This window comes from Pongo pygmaeus, chromosome 11 (assembly GCF_028885625.2).
Source record: "Pongo pygmaeus isolate AG05252 chromosome 11, NHGRI_mPonPyg2-v2.0_pri, whole genome shotgun sequence".
Classification (NCBI taxonomy): Eukaryota; Metazoa; Chordata; class Mammalia; order Primates; family Hominidae; genus Pongo; species Pongo pygmaeus.
In genome coordinates this window covers 136,261,629-136,280,253 of record NC_072384.2, presented here as the reverse complement: position 1 = coordinate 136,280,253, position 18,625 = coordinate 136,261,629, and the positions used below count along the sequence as shown (strand labels likewise).

The 18,625-nt window shown below is 50.5% G+C and overlaps 1 protein-coding gene across 13 annotated transcripts in view; it reads right to left on the bottom strand.

Moving 5' to 3' along the window:
* AGAP1 (ArfGAP with GTPase domain, ankyrin repeat and PH domain 1) overlaps positions 1-18,625 on the bottom strand; it is a 634,886-nt gene that overhangs the window by 454,775 nt on the left and 161,486 nt on the right. For 2 of the 13 annotated variants that reach the window (XM_054477352.2, XM_054477349.2), the window contains exon 1: positions 3,025-4,417. The exons of 3 other annotated variants lie outside the window; for them this stretch is intronic. In XM_054477352.2, coding sequence (XP_054333327.1) covers positions 3,025-3,982 — 958 coding nt within the window. In that variant the 5' untranslated portion in view covers positions 3,983-4,417. Of the gene's footprint in view, positions 1-3,024; positions 4,427-18,625 lie in introns of those variants that run through there. 8 more of the 13 variants (XM_054477348.2, XM_054477353.2, XR_010122905.1 and 5 more) reach the window with 7 other exon arrangements.

Genomic DNA, 18,625 nt, shown 5'->3' with positions numbered 1-18,625 from the left:
AATCCTTTCATCCTTAATGCCTTGAGTTCAGAATACAGGCAAACCAAAGGTACACGTATGTAGGAGCCTGTGTGTGCTTTAAAATAAGACTCCAGCCATCTTGCTTCCCTGCGCTAATGGAAATACCTTGTCTAAGCATTTAACTCTAAGCCAAATAGACTATTTAACGCAATAATTACTTAGTCTTTAGTTTCCTGTAGCCAATTCAAAAATTTACTAGCTCTTTTAAAGAAGATGAAAAGATTCTAACAGAAGAAAAACCTGCACCAGCTGAGGTCACTTCTAATTTCCTTTATATTTTCAAGGACTCCAAATGTTAAAACATTATGGCCAAAATGTAGAGAAAGCCAGTGGTGCTTCTCATGATGCTTATCGTGTTGCAGGTCTACAATAGTTTAGCTGTCAATCTGAAATCCAAAAAGGTCTGAGAATGGAACTTCTTTTCATAAATAGCTGGCAAATTACTTTGGTGGCAAAACCAGACTCTAACTGGCATGAGGCTATTTTTAATCACTATTTATTTCACTGAGTGTGGATATCTCAGGCTTTGCTGCAAAATACTAGTGTGTTATTACAGGGCGCCACCCGACCTCACAAGCAGTGTTCTATATAACACACACCATTTTACCTTCCTCAGATCCAAAATTTCCGAGTCCTACAAACCCACCTGTCCCCAATGGTTTGGGGACTTGCATCCTATGGACATTTACTGGGAAACCGAGCTTGGGCTCTACTGCATCTGACTGTTACCTTAGAGACTCTCACCTAAATTCAAAATTTTAAACAGCACCTAAATTCTGAATAATTTACGTCATAGGAAGCCAATATGTAAAGACTGGAGAAATGTAATAAAATGAGAAGTTGTGACACCTGTGGGGGCTACACCTTTTACCTGTAACAAGACACTGGCATCACCAAAATCCTAAGAATATTGACATTTCAGACATTTTAGCCAAAGGCAAAGAATTTATCCAGGTGAAAGATGTAGTTTTTTTGAGCATGTGATTACCCAGAACTTCAGAAAAAAGTGAGGCCCTAGAGTTCTGACCATATGTGCTATAATGTAGTTCATTAAATTTCCGTTTTCTTATACAACCCACAATGCTAGTAATATCATGTCTCAGACCAAAGTAATTCTGCCCAGAGAAGGACTGACCACAAGGAACAAACTGAACATTACTATAAACATTCCAACACACTTTACACCCTTACTACTCCAAATCTACTATCAATCCATTTGACCAGAGAGGAACTATCCAAACTCCAAATGCTTTTAACTTGTATCAAGAGGGACCACAATGAAATGCATTCTCTCTAAATCATGTCTGCGTTTTTCTTTCTCTCTCTGATACAAACTTGTCTGGAACCGAGGCAGCTAATTACTGTTTTCTTCCAAGTCCACAGAACAAAGATGCAAGCCTGCTATTAGAGAACTCAGACCTTCAGGTCTTAACTTCCTCTGAAAGCCAATGATGACAGGAGCAACTTCGTGCAAACCAATTCTTTTAACAAAATAACACGCATCATTTTCTCATATTTTAAGAGAATACATGAAGGGATGGGATAATGGTTGGAGTTAAATACAGTGCCTTCTAAAGTAAGTGCTCCAAGGGAGGTTAAAACGAGATGTGCCATGGCAAGCTAAACACTAAGTGTGGCAACAGTGTAGCCTCACTAATGAAACAGGTCAGATTTTAACATTACTGCACATGCAACTGCTTGGTTTCAACCATCCTCTAGCACATTTTGAGGATCATTAGAAGCATATTAGAACATGACCATTTTATCTTCAGTTTAACCTTAAAAATATTTCAATGAGGACAGTCATTTATTTGCATTAGTTGGTTTTAACATAAACCCTAGGGGCAGTCAGCTGACCTGTTAAGTCCACTTGGGATGAATACCCTCTCCAGAGGTGGGTTACACAGCAGTCTGAACTGCTAATCAAAAGCCCACTCTCCAACTACCTTTATCTGTACCAGCCAAGTTAAATAATTCAGATAAGAAGATGAATAATTTTTTTTTTTGATGGTAAAAATGCACGGCCACTTGTCTGTGGCCACAATCTCTTCAGGCATACATCCCCCTCCCAGGAGAATAAGGTGTAGCAATCTAGTCCCACCTTCCACCCCCAGACTCCCCCTCAGGGTGATGCGCAGTTGATGGAGTCTATGTTTTGAGGTTTCTGGAGGCTCTGACCCCCAAATGCTACCAAAAGGTTAACTGATTCCTGCAGTGGAATAATATATCTGGCTGGAGATCCCTCCATGCAAAGTCCCTGTCAGAGGACATAAGGGAACAGAGACCTGAGGTTTCAGAATAGGCTGCAGGGCTGCGGTTTTCCTGCCCCTTTGCTAAGCTACATTATGAGGAAACAGAATCCGGTCCCAGACTCGCTCTCCTCATTAAGATGCCACCTGGCAAGAAAGCTGTGGAGAGAGGGGCCTCCGTCCCGCCCTAGGCCCCACCACTGTAGTGAGGTGTCCTTACAGCCAGCTCAATACCGAGGGCCACGGAGTCAGCTGAATCCACATCACAACATTCACAGATGGTAGCACTAACAAGGAGACGACTCCAGGCAGGGAAGGGCACCAGGATGAATGCCGGCTTCTCCCACCCAGGCAGCGGCACCTGTGCGGCGGCGGCGACCGGCGAGCCTCGGCTCCCTGGGGCCGCCCCACAGGTGTCGCGGGCAGTCCGCTCAGGGCCGACTCCCGCAGAAGGCCGAGCCAGCACGCGAGGGAGGTCGGCGCCGCCTGGCAAGGCGACCTCTCCCGGGTCAAGCTCTCCTTGATGAAGGCGGTGAACTCCGAGGGGCACCCGCACGCACAGCCAGGCGCAGGGGCAGCCAGAAAACCCAGGACCGCTGCGCTCTGCTGGGGAAAACCGCAGTACCCGAGTTCGCATCCCTCGAGGCCACGTGCAGGTTCCCGACCCGGGAGGGCGGGTCCCATAGCCGCTGCGGAGCCGGCAAGTCCCCACCACGCCCCTTCCCGTCCCGGGACCACCGGCCACGCTGCCCACCTCTGCGCGGGGAACCGTCGATGCTCTCGGCACTGGACGAGTGCGCCTCGGCCGGGGCCCGCCGCAGGCTGAAGTAGCCGCGCGGCCGCGAGGCTCCGCTCCGTAGCGAAGGCCCGCCGCCCGGGCCCCCGTCCCTGCGCGCGAAGATGCCGCTGAAGAAGCGCAGCAGCCGGTGCTCCGAGGCCGCGCCGGCCCCGGCTGCCGCCCGCGCGCGCTCCAGCCGCTGCAGGTCGCTGTTGTCCAGCGTGCGGTTCTTGCTCTTACTGCGCTCCCAACGCTCCAGGTCCGAGAGCGCGTCGTTCTTGCTGAGCACCTCGCCCACGTCCAGGGTGTTGCGCTTCTCCGAGGCGGGCTGCGTGGCGGTCGCGGGCTCCAGGGTGGCCCCGGACGCGGCCTCGTCGCACGGCGCCCAGGCCAGGCTCCCGGAGCTGCTGTGGCGCCTTCCGCCGCCCAGTGTCCGGCCTTGCGGCGTCTCAGGCCCGCTCCAGTGCCTGAAGCTCAGGCTCCGCCGCAGGGGCGCGGCCCGGGCCCCCTCCACGTCGGGGCTGCCGGGCGCGGGCGAGCCGCGTCCCTCCTCCTCGGCCGGGGGGCTGCCGGCCAGGTCCGCGGGCTCCAGGCCGCGTGCGCACGGCCGGAGCCGCCCCAGTTCCAGCTGCCCGGTGCTGCGGGTGCGGAAGGTACGGAAATCCCATGCGCGCGGCCGGGGACCGTCCGGTTCCTCGGCACCCTCCGCCTCCTCGGTCTCCTCCTCAAGCCTCCCGGGCGCGTCCGGGGAGCGCGCGGGCCGGGGCCGCCGAGCCGGGCGTGGGTCCGGGCCGGCGGAGCCCGGCGCGGCCAGCTGCTCCTTCCTGACCATGGTCACGGAGATGCGGTAGACAGTCTTTCTGGGGGGCGTTCCGCGCGGCATCGCGTCCGCGGGTGGCGACGCGGGCTCGCCACTGCCGTCCAACAAGTACATGTCGCCCGCGCGCTGGGGCCCCGCCGCATCCAGCGAGCCCGCGGGCCGGGAGGGCGCCGGGCCAAGCGGGGAGGGCAGGCAGGCCGGGAGTGTGGCCCACGCCCCCCCGCTCACCGCGAGGGCCGCACTCAGGCTGCAGGGACGGCGCCCCTGGCACCCGCCGGCCCGTGCGCCGCGCCGCCCGAGTGCCGGGGTCCGGGCCCGGGGCCCCGAGCCATGGGCCGGCGGGGCCAGGCGAGGCGGCCGGTCAGGCGCGAGAGCGCTCTCGCCGGCAGGTGCGGCCGCGGTGCGCAGGGCCCAGGGCGGGCGGCGGCGCCCGCGGCTTCATTGTCTACGACGCGGGGCCCGTGCGCATCCTCCCGCTCCGGCTGCACAGCTCGGCGGTTCCGCAGCCTCCGCCACTCCCTGGGCTCCGGGACGCGCGGACAGCTGCACCGGCTGCGGCCGAAGGGTGGCGGGTGGCGGGCGGCGGGCGGCGGTTTAAAATGGAAACGCGCGCCGGGGCGGGGCGGGCGACGAGGGCCGACGTGCAGGGACCGCGGGCCGCGCGCCCAGCCGTGCTGGCCGAGTCTCGGGAGCGCGGCGGCGGCGGCGAGCGCGGCGGCGTGCAGGCCCAAGCGCCGGGATGGATCGGCGCAGCGCGGACCGGAGCCTCCGAGGGGCCTAGCCCAGCACCAGCCTGCACCCTAAAACCACGCACACTCTGGGGCTTGGCCTGCAAAAACAAAACGAGGGGCATGTCTCACCTGCTGCACGTTTATATGAGGCATCTTTCCTAACCATGCAGCCTCGAAGATGCAACTCATGTGACTTGTTTAAAAAACAAAGTGTCTTTGGTACCTGTTACCCCCCCACCTCACCTAGGAACAAGTGGGCTTCCAGGAAGAGAAGAACAAAGAGATGTGACTGTGAGGGTGCTGTTTACACCAATGCCCTCCCAATGAAGGGCCACAGTCTGTCTCCTAACATAACTCTCTTTACTGTTTTCATTTTCCATTAGCAATAATCTCACCCCAGATAAACCTCCATGGCTACGATACTGCCTCTGTGCAAAACTCCTAAAATAATCTTGTAGGGTTATTTTACCAATGTGTGGCGAAAGATTCCTTACAGATAAGCACTTGCTCCCCATGACAACAGACAGGAGAATACTGCGGTTAAGAGCAAGAAGACAGACGTGCCTGCCCACAAGCCAGGCTTATCCACTGACAAACCACCTGCTTTTCCACCTGTAAAATAGGGGTGCCGATAAAAGCTCCTAAACTTTGAGCATTCCTGTGAAGATTAAATTGGTTAAAATCCTATGTGCCAGGCATTCTGTATACATGCTAAATATTCACCATTAATACTGAAAACTGAACTTCTCTTCCATCAAATCCCCCATTTCCTACCTGGTGGGCTGATAGATACTGGTCTAGGATGTTATCGGAGGCCACACAATATTTAGACATAGGTGATCAACTTATCAGTTCCTCTAGCTGTCTTAAACACAGATGTATTGTTTCAGAGTTTCCCTGATGAAAAGTTTCAGAAGGAAAAATACAATGTCCCCTAATCACACCACATGCTTACACGACCTTCTCCAGGCCTAGAAATGCCACAGCTTGCTACAGGCTGTTTCTGGGCAAGGTGCTGGTGGCCAGGCCAGGTGGAAGCATTACTTTGGGATTTGCTATTTGCAGGCAGGGATTGTCAGGTGCCAGCTTTCCCTACTTTAATCTTATTGTGGGAGTACCTGTTGTGTTCATGACACTGGAAGTGGCATAAAACTGAATTGGGCAAGCTCTCTTTTGAAGGACGTTATAGAAGTTATAGCCTAGGAAATCTAGATTTTATGACAGCGTTAAATTTAATATTCAGATTTAATGAAATAAATCAGAGTGACTGCTAGGTGATTCACTTTTCTTGAAAGGATACTTTAAAATACACCTGAGCACCCTCTGTGGCCTCGACCTTAACATGATTTTCACCATCACAGGGTCACACCTCAGCCTACCTGCTATTCAAACTTTAAGGGCTCTGGATGTGGTACCTCTGATTACGTCCTCATTGTAAGGCGGAGTCTCCAAGACAGAATCATTTTACCTTTTGAGTTTCAATAAAGAAGCCTTTTTTTTTTTTTGAGACAGAGTCTCACTCTTGCCCAGGCTGGAGTGCAATGGCGCGATCTCGGCTCCTGCAACCTCCGCCTCCTGGGTTCAAGTGATTCTCCTGTCTCAGCCTCCCGAGTAGCTGGGATTACAGGTGTGCACCACCAGTCCCGGCTAATTTTTGTATTTTTAGTACAGACGGGGTTTCACCATGTTGGTCACGCTGGTCTCGAACTCCTGACCTCATGATCTGCCCACCTCAGCCTCCCAGAGTGCTGGGATTACAGGCGTGAGCCACCATGCCCAGCTAAAGAAGCCCTCTTTGATAAGAACCAAGAACCCTAGGATAGGAGCCAGGCGGGATTCATCTGTCAGAATGGTTCAGAATGATAGCCTAGCGCCCGTCTGGTTAGGGAGATGCAGAGGCTCGGAGACAAAGGGCACTTCCCCAGGGCTATACAGCTCCTCAGTAAGGGTGAAATCTGGGGTTTGGGGGTCACACTGCCTGTGCTCTTTTTTTTTTTTTTGTCTTAGTAAGCAACAGCATTCTGCTTTGTTGATAACAAAGACCAAAGTAAACATGTGATTACTGAACTCCACACAAATCAAATGTAAATGTTATCTTGACATTTCCAGGTAGCATTTTTAGCAAACTTTCACAGACTTACTCAGTTTTCTATTGGTTCATTTATTCATCGAATATATATTGAGTACCTACTGTAATGCTACACAGTGACAACACAGGGGTTCTGTCCTCAAAGAATTGACCTAACTCCCAAAAAATGCTAAGGCTACGTGATTTTACCACAAGACAGTGAGGGAGATAAAAGCTTCTCCATAAGCCCAGAGACAGCTACAGGGCCATCCTGCCTCTTTAATGATGAACACCACTAAAATTTGGCAAAAGTCTAAAATTTTATCACTGCAGCTGTACAGACTTAAAGGTCACCCAGGTCTGTAAGCTGAGAAACAAAGCAACGTGGAAAGATAGAGATCTTTGCTATTGTCAAGGGTGGGACCAGAACCCTGGGCTCCTAACTTAGCCAGGTGTGGGAGGGGGAGGTCAATTCTCACTGTTTGAGACCATGGCAATATTCACATACTGAGATGAACTTTAATATGAAAGTAGCTTGTCCATAATTAAGATATGTAAATCTATCTGGCTTGTTATCTGAAGCATTCATAGAGCCCAAAGTAAAAAATAAGGTAATATTCCTTCAGGGCTAAAATACTGGACTGTTTGTGTCTCCCAATTACTGTACCTTTGTCGAGAATCCATCCCAGGTTTTGCACTTTGCCATACGAGATGCAGGCTGCGGAGTAGAAGAATCCATTCCATCCACCTTAGATGACACTAACTCTTCCAGGGAACCTCTTTCAGCCATAGCCAGTGTGTTTGTGATCTTTCAGCATTTCCACCTCAGAAGAAAACACTTATTTTCCACACCAGTCATAATGATACCATGTCAAGTGCGACTGTGGGTGCTGAAAAACCTGGTCACAGAGAATTGCCTTTCCCCACTGCCCTAGAGAGATGGGCTCTCCCGATGCAAAGAAGACACATGCTCCCGACATGTCACTCCAAAATCTAAACCCCCTTCTACAAAGCCAGACCAGCCTTTTTTGAAGAGGAAAAAAAAAATCACAATACTATATATGTTCAGGTGGCATTATGCTTTATCTTCCTGTGGCTTTTTAAACACTAGACTGCCATTTCTTGAATTTTTCCATGCCATGGAGCATATCACTATTTTTTTTTTTTTAAAAAAGCATGTAGTTGATTTCACTGCTACCTCAAAACCAAATAGCAGCCGGGTAATGCCTCCGTGCTGCAGGGGGTAATGCCTCCGTGCTGCAGGGACTAATGCCGCCCGAGAGAGGAAGACTGCAGAGGAGACTTCAGGAAAGGTGCCAGCCCTAGCTAACCCCCATTCATCACCCTCAGCAGCTGGCTTCGCTCCCTTAGTTCCAAGTTTATGAGATGCTTTGGCCACCCTCTCACTACTCCTCTGTCCCGGGTCATTTCTAGCTACCTATAAATCAAACATTCTCCTTGAAAATAGTATTTCCAAGTGTTGCTAGAGCTGATAAGCCTTATTTAAAGGAAACTTCTGGTAGCCAGTCAGCAGAGCCATCTGCTACACAGGCTGGCTTTCCAAATAACAGAACCTGACAGCCAGTAATCACGTTTGCAGCATCTTAGCAGAACCGCGTCTGCTGACGGTAGAAACTGGCCAACCACTGGTACTGCCCTGGCCTGAGCATGCCCACCCTGGGAGCCCACCACGAGCCCCTCCATGGCATGCACATCAAAGGCTATTTTCTGGTAGCCAGCTGACTGACAGATACATGTAAGAAGAAGCAATTACAAAGACGGTTACGTCTTATTAATATTTTATATTTTTAGCATGAGACTCATTCTCATCTGAGAACGTCATGGTAGAACGGTTTCTAAGCGAAGATTTGCCATGATGCTCAGCTTCTAGGAACCGAAAATTCTGCACGCATCCCTTTGCCCGGGACACTCCAGCTGAACTCACTGGGGACCCTATTTTTCTCGTTTTAAAGCTGAAGGTTAAACGTGGAACTGTAAAAGAGATGAGGACTTGACCCTTATCTGCTAGTCGAGGAAGGACAAGTATGGTCTGTCTCTAGGGCAGGAACACTGATCCAGCAGGAAAAAAGACCCCAGAAGGTCCTCTGAGCACCTGCATCCTTCCTGTGTTTTTCCTTAAGGACCAATGATAGCAATTCCTGCCAACAGAACACTGGCGATGTCTATTGTGTATGAACACACCACCACACAGACAGGCTAGAGTGCAGTGGCAAGATCATAGCTCACTACACCCTTGAACTCCTGGGCTCAAGTGATCCTCCTGGCTCCTGAATAGCTGGGACCACAGGCACATGTCACCACCCCTGGCTAATTTTTAAATTTTTTTGTAGAGAGGAGGGTCTTGCCACGTTGCCCAGGCTGGTCTCGAACGTTTCACCTCAGGTGATTCTCCCATCTTGGCCTCCTAAAGTGCTGGGATTACAGGCGTGAGCCACTGTGCTTGGCTAATGTTTTTTTCATTTATTGTAAAGATGGGGGTCTTACTATATTGCACAGGTGGGTCTCCCTTGTTATGCCTGCACCTGGCTAAGGGTTGAGGTGGCATCAGTCACACGTACCTTATCCTCTGAGAATGGGAACTGCCACGTTACAGAAGAAGAGGCTTTAGTTCTATGCACACATGAGGAACACGGGAGAGATTCAGGCCCAGACTCCTTTCCTCCATGCAGCCACAGGAAGCATCAGACCCCACACTGAGACTTCATTTCCACTTAAACAGGCCAGTGAGAAGCAAGCTTGGTTTTAAAACAAGCCAGTAAGTGTCCATTGTGAGTAGATTCTTATTCCCAAATAAAAGGAAAATATTAGATATTTCTTGGTAGTTTTTCTTGCTAAGTGTCAGGCAAAGGTGACTTAAGATATTACATCAGGCCAGGTGTGGTGGCTCATGCTTGTAAACCCAGCACTTTGGGAGGCCAAGGCGGGTGGATCACCTGAGGTCAGGAGTTTGAGACCAGCCTGGTCGACATGGTGAAACCTTTTTCATATTTGTAAAAATCCAAAAAAAACTAGCTGGGCGCGGTGGTGTGCACCTGTAATCCCAGCTACCTGGGAGGCTGAGGTAGGCGAATCGCTTGAACCCAGGAGGCAGAGGTTGCAGTGAGCTGAGATCATGCCACTGCACTCTAGCCTGGACAACAATAGTGAAACTCCATCTCAAAAAAAAACAAAAAAAACCCAAACAAACTATATATTAAAATCCGATCTATTAAGCATTGTTTTACAGAGCCAACACAAACAACACTGAACAGCCACATCACAAACACAGCAGCTCCCAGTTCTGGCCACTCGCTAGCTGCTGGGCACTGGCCACAGCTACAGAGTCCCCAAAGGAGCTCCCATCGACCATCCAGTCTTCGAGCTCAGGGACAGCAGGGATGCGGTCAAGGGTAACACACAACACTGCAGCTGTCTATCAGACAGCCTCAAAGCAGCTCTGGAGCTTGTGTGCAGAAAAACCAGGAAATCCCTACACAATATCTAATCTTCCTAGTATTGGGTGCACAGGGGAACAAGCCTATTTGGTAACATTTTCCTCTACACGATTCACGGGAGGGAACTTTTCTAATATCGCCATCTGTACGATGGTCTTCATGCAGACATTCCTTCTCAAAGCACAGGGAAGAGTCGGATTTGGATTCTCCTAAGAGCCTCCTGGAGTAGGAACGAATACCACGAACTGTCAGAGAACAATGACCTAAATATGTTTGACAACATCTGGATGTTTACCAAGCTTTTCTTTAGATCCACTAACCTCAAAGATTTAGAAAATCCATGACTTACATGAAAATCACATCGAGGCCACAAACGATGCCCTGGGAATTTTTACCAGCCCCATTACAAAGCCCAGCTTCTGAAAGAGCGTGATTTTACACAGTTCTCCCTTCTGCATCCCATTTGGGATTTGGCTGCAGAAATATCTGAAAAATCTTTTATCTGTGCCCAGGGGACTTGAATATTTGATGTATCTTTTTCCTCTAAATGTAGAAAACAAAATGCCTACGATGCCAGTTCAAAGCCCAACCCCACGCTGCTGCTCCCATCTCAGCAGAGGGATGCATGTGATCGCTCCCCTTCTTTTTTTTTTTTTTTTTGAGACAGAGTTTCGTTCTTGTTGCCCAGGCTGGAGTGTAATGGCGCAATCTTGGCTCACTGCAACCTCTGCCTCCCAGGTTCAAGCAATTCTCCTGCCTCAGCCTCCCAGGTAGATGGGATCACAGGCGCCCACCACCACGCCCAGCTAATTTTTATTTTTAGTAGAGACAGGGTTTCACCTTGTTGGTCAGGCTGACCTCAGATGATCCACCCACCTTGGCTTCCCAAAGTGCTGGGATTACAGGTGTGAGCCACCATACCCAGCTCCCCTTCCTCTATTAGCCAGCGTGTCCCTAGCTTGGTGTTCCCCAGGCTTGAAGGAAAACACATCAGGGGCTGCTGGGAGCGGCAGCTACCCGCCCTCCTAGTTAGAATGTGCATCGGAGCTCTTAAGAAAGAACTGTGTCCCTGGGATCACATCTGACACAGTAAGATGGAATAAAACCTCTGCTCGCCATGCACCAGTCAGCAGTGGCCAGGAGCACTGAGCAGGGTGAGGGGTTCTTGCAGCGGGGCAGGGGGATGAGGGACACAGGCTGGGTGTGAGCCCAGACAACCCCAACTCCTGCAGCTGCTGAGCACCTTTGCTGAGTTATGTCCCTGTGCTATCTTTCCTCTGTTCAAAATCACCAACTTCGGCCAGGTGTGGTGGCACATACCTATAATCCCAGCTACTTGGGAGGCTGAGGCAGAAGAATCGCTTGAACCCAGGAGGCAGAGGTTGCAGTGAGCCGAGATGCCACCGCTGCAATCCAGCCTGGGCAACAGAGCCAAAAAAAAAAAAAAAAAAAAAAAAAATCACCAACTTCCATGAAGGCAGACAGACCAAGTGGGGGAATGATAAACTAAATTGGGATGGCCACACAATCTACATTACTTCAAAACCGCTGTGAGTCCTCCCCTCCAAGGACGCACTCTGTCCCTAGGAGTGTGGCTGAAGGTGAGACCTGGTTGGTTACATACCAAGACTTTCCAAATCTGGAAAAGGAGGTTAACTCCTCATCAGCTCAACTCTGCACACTGACTGAGGGATCAGAGGCAGCCTGCACAGACACTGTAAGGCCGTGCCACAAGTTGTGACTGCCTGGCATGGAACTGAGTGGAAACACAAAGCTGGGATTCATGTGCCACCACCCTGGGTCCCTTTTTTCCTGGTCACGGCCTCACAGCCACTCCACCCTAAAGAAGCCGAGTAGGATGGTCAGCTTGGAGGTGGAGGGCCAGGCTGTGCCGCCTCCTCAGCGCCATGGTCTTTTCCTTCCCTGAATTCCTGGAGCCCCCTCCCATGGCCATACCCTAACTCACCCAGGATAACACTGCCCTACAATCTTGGACTCCAAAAGCCCTTTCCCTGCCCACAACTCCCAGGTTGGCCATCCTTTCTTTCTGGAACTTCCCCTCCAGCTGTAGGGAAGCTGACTGTCATGCATCCTTTCCATCCCAACTCAGAGCTGCCTCCTGGCGCCTCCTTCTCTGTCCAGCAGAGGCCAAGGGACATCACTGTATCACTGTCTACTCCAGACACGGCCCCACCTGTCCCTGGCTCCTATAAGACACCCCTGGGCATGCCCCAAAGGTGGATCTGTACGAACTCCAGTGCACTGGACCAGTGTTCTCCAAGCACGGTCTACAGATCAGCAGCACGGGCTTCACCTGGGAACCTGACCCCACCCTGAGATGCTCTACATCTCCCGGAGATTCTCTACGTCTCCCGGAGATTCAGGCGAGCATGAGCATCGGAAGCCCCAAGTCCACATCACCAAGCCCCGCTGCAGATGCACATGTGCTGTGGCTGCTTCCAGCATCCCACAGCCCCCCGACCCCCACAGCCCTGGCCAGCCCCCTTTCCCATTCCTAGGATTCCTTGAAACTATTACTGCCCCATCCCCTCAGTAGGATGGCCTCCAGCCTTGACTTCAGAGCTCCCTCAATGTCCCGCTTCCTGCCCATACCCAACTCTCCCGGTCAGAGTTGGCAAATGGACCCTGTACCCTCAATCACAATCACCGCCTTTCCTTCAGGCGGCAGAGGAAAACACTCGATTACGTCCCACTTAACACAAAACAGAAACAGCCTGCCTCTCCTCCCTCCCTCCAGCCCTCAACAAAAGCCTCTCCTCCGCCTGCCAATCTCTCCCCACCTGCGTATCTGTCTGAACTACCCGAAGAGTCCACTCTCCCTCTACTGTTCACAGCCTCTTCATCTGTCTCGGGATTCCCACAGCACACACGTCCTTGCTGACCCACTCCCAGATGTAGCCTACTCTCAGCAAACCATCCTTACTCCTGCAATCAGAGTCTGAGGGTACAATTCTGTTCGGAGCCCTCAGTGAGTCCCTGTCACCTGCAGAATAAAGCGTCCATTTCCTTAACTGGTATTCAACGCCCCGACACCCTCTAGTCTCCACAGTTGCACTGAGTGGCTAAGAGGCTGGGCTCCAAGGCCAGAATGATGCAAACCACATGTGACCTTGAGGTAAGTGACCTTGAGGCTCTGCATCAGGTTTTCATTTCTGCAAAAACGGGACAATAACAATACGGTAGCTGCGACAATAAGACGTGATGATGTATGGGGAGCATCTGCTCCAATGCTGAAAACCAGCAGAGGTTGTTTCTGCTGCATCCCAAGATTCCCCATCTAAACACGCCAGTGTCCTTTCTAGTTCCCAACCACACCATACCCAGTCTCGCCACTATCTCCTGCTGGGACCAGCAGGATGGAGCTCAACTCTACACATCACTGGGAGCTGGACTCAGGAGTCCCCAAGCTCTTTCCCTGCTGGCCCTGACCCCTTCTTCTCCCCTCACACCTGGGCACACCTGTGCACACCTGGGCACTCTTCCTTGGCATCTGTCACCCTGCTCTGACACTTCCATTTATAGAACCCCCTCCTTCAGTTAAGGATAACTTCTCTCACTCTCAAGCTCTTATCAATGTTCTGCTTAATAAATGCTGCTTGACGGTTGACTTAATCAATCCAGGTAATGCCTCAGTCATGTTACCAACAAGAAGGTTGGTCAACTTGTGCTAAGCCCCCAGGAAGCCCATTTACCCTTCCACACAGTGCCTCCCCCACCATGACCCCGCAAGTTTATCTATGAAGTCTCCAGTGGTTAGGGAAAGACACACAGAAGAGGGTGATTCACTTCTTCCCCTAGCCACAAAAATCCTCAGCCACAGCTGATCTTGGGTGGCCGCCCCGCTGAGAAAGCCTGTCCCTCCCTCCCTTGGTGGAAAACATGAAAACACACTCACTGTGTGTGCTGAGGGGGTGGGGGCATCCTAGAGCATGACTGCCTGGGAAAAGCCAGCCTGGTGGCAGCTGCTTCACTTCAGGGAATGGGATGCTGGTCAGACAGAGGGGTCTACAGCCTTGAGGGGCCCATGGACGGGTGCCTGTGGGCCTGTTCCTTCCCTGTCCACCCCCACCAGCCTGGACCCATGCCAGGCCCACTGTGCACAAGGAGCCAGATGTTGATTCACGAGTCCCCGACCCTCCCAGGACCAGAGGTGGCTGGCTGGTTCCCCAGATTTCGCATCCAAGGGCTTATCTGCAGAGGCCAGGGCCCCAACTGAGAGACAAAGAAATATACACTATTGATCCAGGGCTTAGAAGATCCATTAAGAAACGGAGTGCTTGGAACAACTGAGAACTGTTTCCAGAGAGGATAATAACTGAACCCATCCCCAGAGTTGATGCAGGGATCTGACAGCCCTCGGCACCTGGACCTGCACAGGTTCTCAAAGTAATGGTTGCTATGCTTCAAATGGCACGTTCAGGGGAGCGGCAAAGGGACCCCGAGCAGGGCATTGATGCCTGGGAAGTGACCCACAAAGACGTGTTCAGATAGCACCCTGACTGTCAAAGGATTTCCCAAGAAGCCACAGTTGTTGGAAATTTTGAAAAAGGTGACAGGCTCAGCCTGCCCATGCCCAGCTGATGCCCCTTCCCAGCGCACCAAAGCCAATGCTTAAGGAGGACGCTGCTCGCTCAGGTACAACACTATGGCCCTTCAGACGTTAATTCAGTTCATCCATTCCACACACAAAGTGCCCCAGAGAGGTAGGTACTATTATCATCCCGATTTTACAGACACAGAAAGGCAGAAAAAGTCAGTCACAGGTTAAAAAGGTCCCTGTAAAAAGATCTCACTGTAAAGGGTGGGGCTGGATTGAAGTCCACAACCCACTCATCAGATTCACAGAAACGCACAAACTCTACTCCGCAGGGTGTGGGAATCCAGCTCCAGGGCCTTCCCCAGGGCAAGCCCAGAACAGCAGGTGGATTTGCAAAAGGAGGCTGGCGTGGAAGTTGGCGGGGCGGGAACAATGGAGGGCCTCTCAAAGGAAAGCAAGTGCTGTACATGCTGCTGGGCTGCTTCAGAGGGAGCGCAGGAAGGAGGAAAGAGGAGGAGGGAGGGCAGAGAGAAAAGCAACATGCTAAAAGAGCTTTCGGAGAAAGTACCCAGATATGGTAGTAAAACACCAACAACAAAAACAGAAGGTCCCTCACGGGTATTCCGAGGGGGAGGCTGCTGAAAACTCAAGGCTGATTGGGGTAAAACAGGCTCCCATTTCATTTGAATGTCAAAGGACAAAGAACAGCCCGGTGATTAGGATTATCTCCCAAATCCCACCCTCACCACGAAGTCCCTGTTTCCTTCCAGAGTTCCTGGAAAGGCTGGGCAGGTGTACCTTGAGCTGGCTCTGCCCCGCCAACAGCTCCAGGGAAGCCCAGCCCTGTCCACTGCCCAGGTCTCTCTTTTGAGCCTGTCCACCCCTCCACCCCTGCTGGGCGCGTGCCTCCAGCACCCTCTCACCCGGACACTCCGCTCCACACCTCCTCCCAGACTCTTGACCTCCACCCCGGGAGGCTGCAGGGAAGTCTTTCAAGTGTAGATGTCTCTTTGCTAATGCGGAAATACTCACTTATAAAGCCATAAATTCTTCCCATCTGAAGCATTCAGGATATAATTAGAGCAGTACAAAGGCCTGGGCCTTCAAAACATCACTTATTTCTCCCAACACATCCAGACCTTTTGCAGGTCCGTCAACCCAGACCCTTCCAAGGAAAATATCAGCACCGTTATTTCTAAAGCTGGTAATAGAAGACATTTTGCTAATAGAAGAAGGTATGCACAAACAAGAAAAAACGCTTTGCAAAAGTGTAAAGGAAAAAAATTCCATAAATATTTAATTGGCCACCAAGGTTTTAATGACCTTCCCTAGCAATAGAAAGATTTTAATGTTCATAACATTTAAAGCCATCACTGTATGAGTTTACCAGCCTTGACCTAACAAAGTACCACGGGCTGCGTGGTTTAAACAACAGACACCTATTTATCCTAGTTCTGGAGCCTAGAAGGCCGAGATCAGCACAGTGTGGACAGGGCTGGTCTCTTTTGAGGTCTCTCGGCTTGGACATGCCGTCTTCCCCCTGTGTCCTCACATGGTCTTTCCTCTGTGTGTCTGCGTCTTAATCTCCTCTTCTTATAAGGACACAGTCTTACTGGATTAGGGCCCACTCTACTGACCTCATTTTGACTCAATCACCTCTTTAAAGAATCTGTCTCCAAATAGAATCACATTACGAGGCACTGGGGGTTAGGACTTAAAACACACACATTCTGGGAGGCACAGTTTAGCCCACAGGAATCACCACCATGGTTATGGAATAATCACTCCACTGGGCTGGGCACAGTGGCTCACGCCTGTAATCCTAGCACTTTGGGAGGCCGAAGCGGATGGATCACCTGAGGTCAGGAGTTCGAGACTAGCCTGGCCAACATGGTGAAACCCCGTCTATACTAAAAATATTAAAAATTAGCTGGATGTGGTGGCAGGCACCTGTAATCCCAGCTACTCCAGAGGCTGAGGCAGGAGAACTGCCTGAATCCAGGAGGCAGAGGTTTCAGTGAGCCAAGGTCGCGCCATTACACTCCAGCCAGGAGACAACAGGGAAACTCCATCTCAAATAATAATAATAATAACAACAACACCATCACTTACTCTTAAAGTAATGGGAAGATTCAGTGTGTAAGTCACATTTGGATTCACAAAAGGCCTTTTTCTCAGTAAAAACTCAAATAGCAACATAAACAAGGTCATGCATTGCACAACTCAACTCCAGGGCTACCGAGTGCCCTACAACTGAAGTAACAGTTATAAATTGGAGAGAAACTCAGGATTGAGAGAGACAAGATCACCCGTCTCTGAGGAGGAAGTTCAGAGGCTTCCAACCGGAAGAAGCAGAGAGTCCCTCACGGCTCAATTTCACTGTGATACTCTTGGGGAAAGTAGGAAAGTTAACAGCACATGTGTGAGAGCTGGGTCAGCTTATCTGGACTGTGGTTTCCACTTTTCAATGGAATATTAATTGGATTCATTTAAAATCATGCTGGTCTTGCTGAAATATTAAATCATAATCCATGTGATTGTGGTCGGCAATTTCAGCAGGGACCCCAAGTGCAAAACCGAATAGGACGCCTCTCCTTTTCCTTTCTGTTATGTTAAAGGACGGCAACGTTATGTTATATATAAAGTTTCAGTGCCACAAAAGAAACAGCACTTAAATATAAAATTTTCTTTTTAATTCTCAGCAATGCAAGTTACTTCTATAGATGGGTGCGCCCTTACAGATGGAGCAATGGTGAGTGTACACTTGGACAAGGGAGGGAAGGGGTTCTTATTCCTGACTCATGTGGCCCCTACTGCTGTGTCATTCCCCTATTGGCTAGGGTTAGACCGCACAGGCTAAACTAATTCCGATTGGCTAATTTAAAGACAGTGACGGGGTGAATGGTTTGGCGGGAAAAATCATTATGCAGGGTGGAGAATGAGTCAGGGCAGAGCAGGTAGCAGGTAATCGGAATGAGTCAGGGTGGAGTAGGTGATTGAAATGAGTCAGGGTGGAGCAGGTAATCGAAAAAGGTTGCTTTATGAGAAAGTTAAGTTTAAAAGTAGAAGGCAAAGAATTGAACATATTGACATACTGATTCTTTGAAAAGAAATTTAGAACTCATATCTAACAATTAGCTTCATGTAAACCCAAGTCTTAGGCTTGAAACTGTTGTTTGTTCTCGTGCTTCTGAACGTAGCCTTAAAACAAGCATACAATGCCTGCCCTGCAAAAAAAGTTGTCTTCTTGAAACCCGAATATCTGTCTCCATCACGGTACAAAGCACCAAGATAAATGAAAGCAATATTCTCTACTGCTTGTCCTCATTAGCCATCATCAGCAGGAGCGGCCCCCTGAGGCCAATCAGAATGGGGGCTGCAGTCTTCCTGGTGAAGGAGAACTGCAGTGCCCTTGCCGGGAAGGAAGAAACATGCGATGGACTGCCTTCCCTGGACTCTGCATTTCTTTGTCTTTCCTGGTAGAGTGTGTACAGCCCTGCTAGTTACTTATTGGAAGTATCGGAGCTCCAACAACTGCCTTGCCACATCCTGCACTGCCCCCTCCCTTTTCCATACAAAACCCAGGGTCATATTCCAACAAAGATTCTTCCACAGCATCCAGGACGGTGCCTCACTTAAAAAAAGACCTTGGAAATTTCTACTGAATAAACTTAATCCTGAAGAAATCATGCTTTTGGAAATGTGTTAAAAATACACACGCAGCACTAAAGATCCCTTCTTCACAAAATAAGGAATCCTGCTCCATGTGGACTTGCAGAGCGACACACGGGACACCAGCTTTGCTGGAACGCAGTGAACTGCTCGGCCTGGGATCCCACTCACAGGCAGCCTTGCTAGAGAAACGCTTTCACAGCTACTAACTCATCAGATACAGGTACTCAACACAGGTCAGATATTCCCTTCTAGGGGCGGGGAGTATTACAC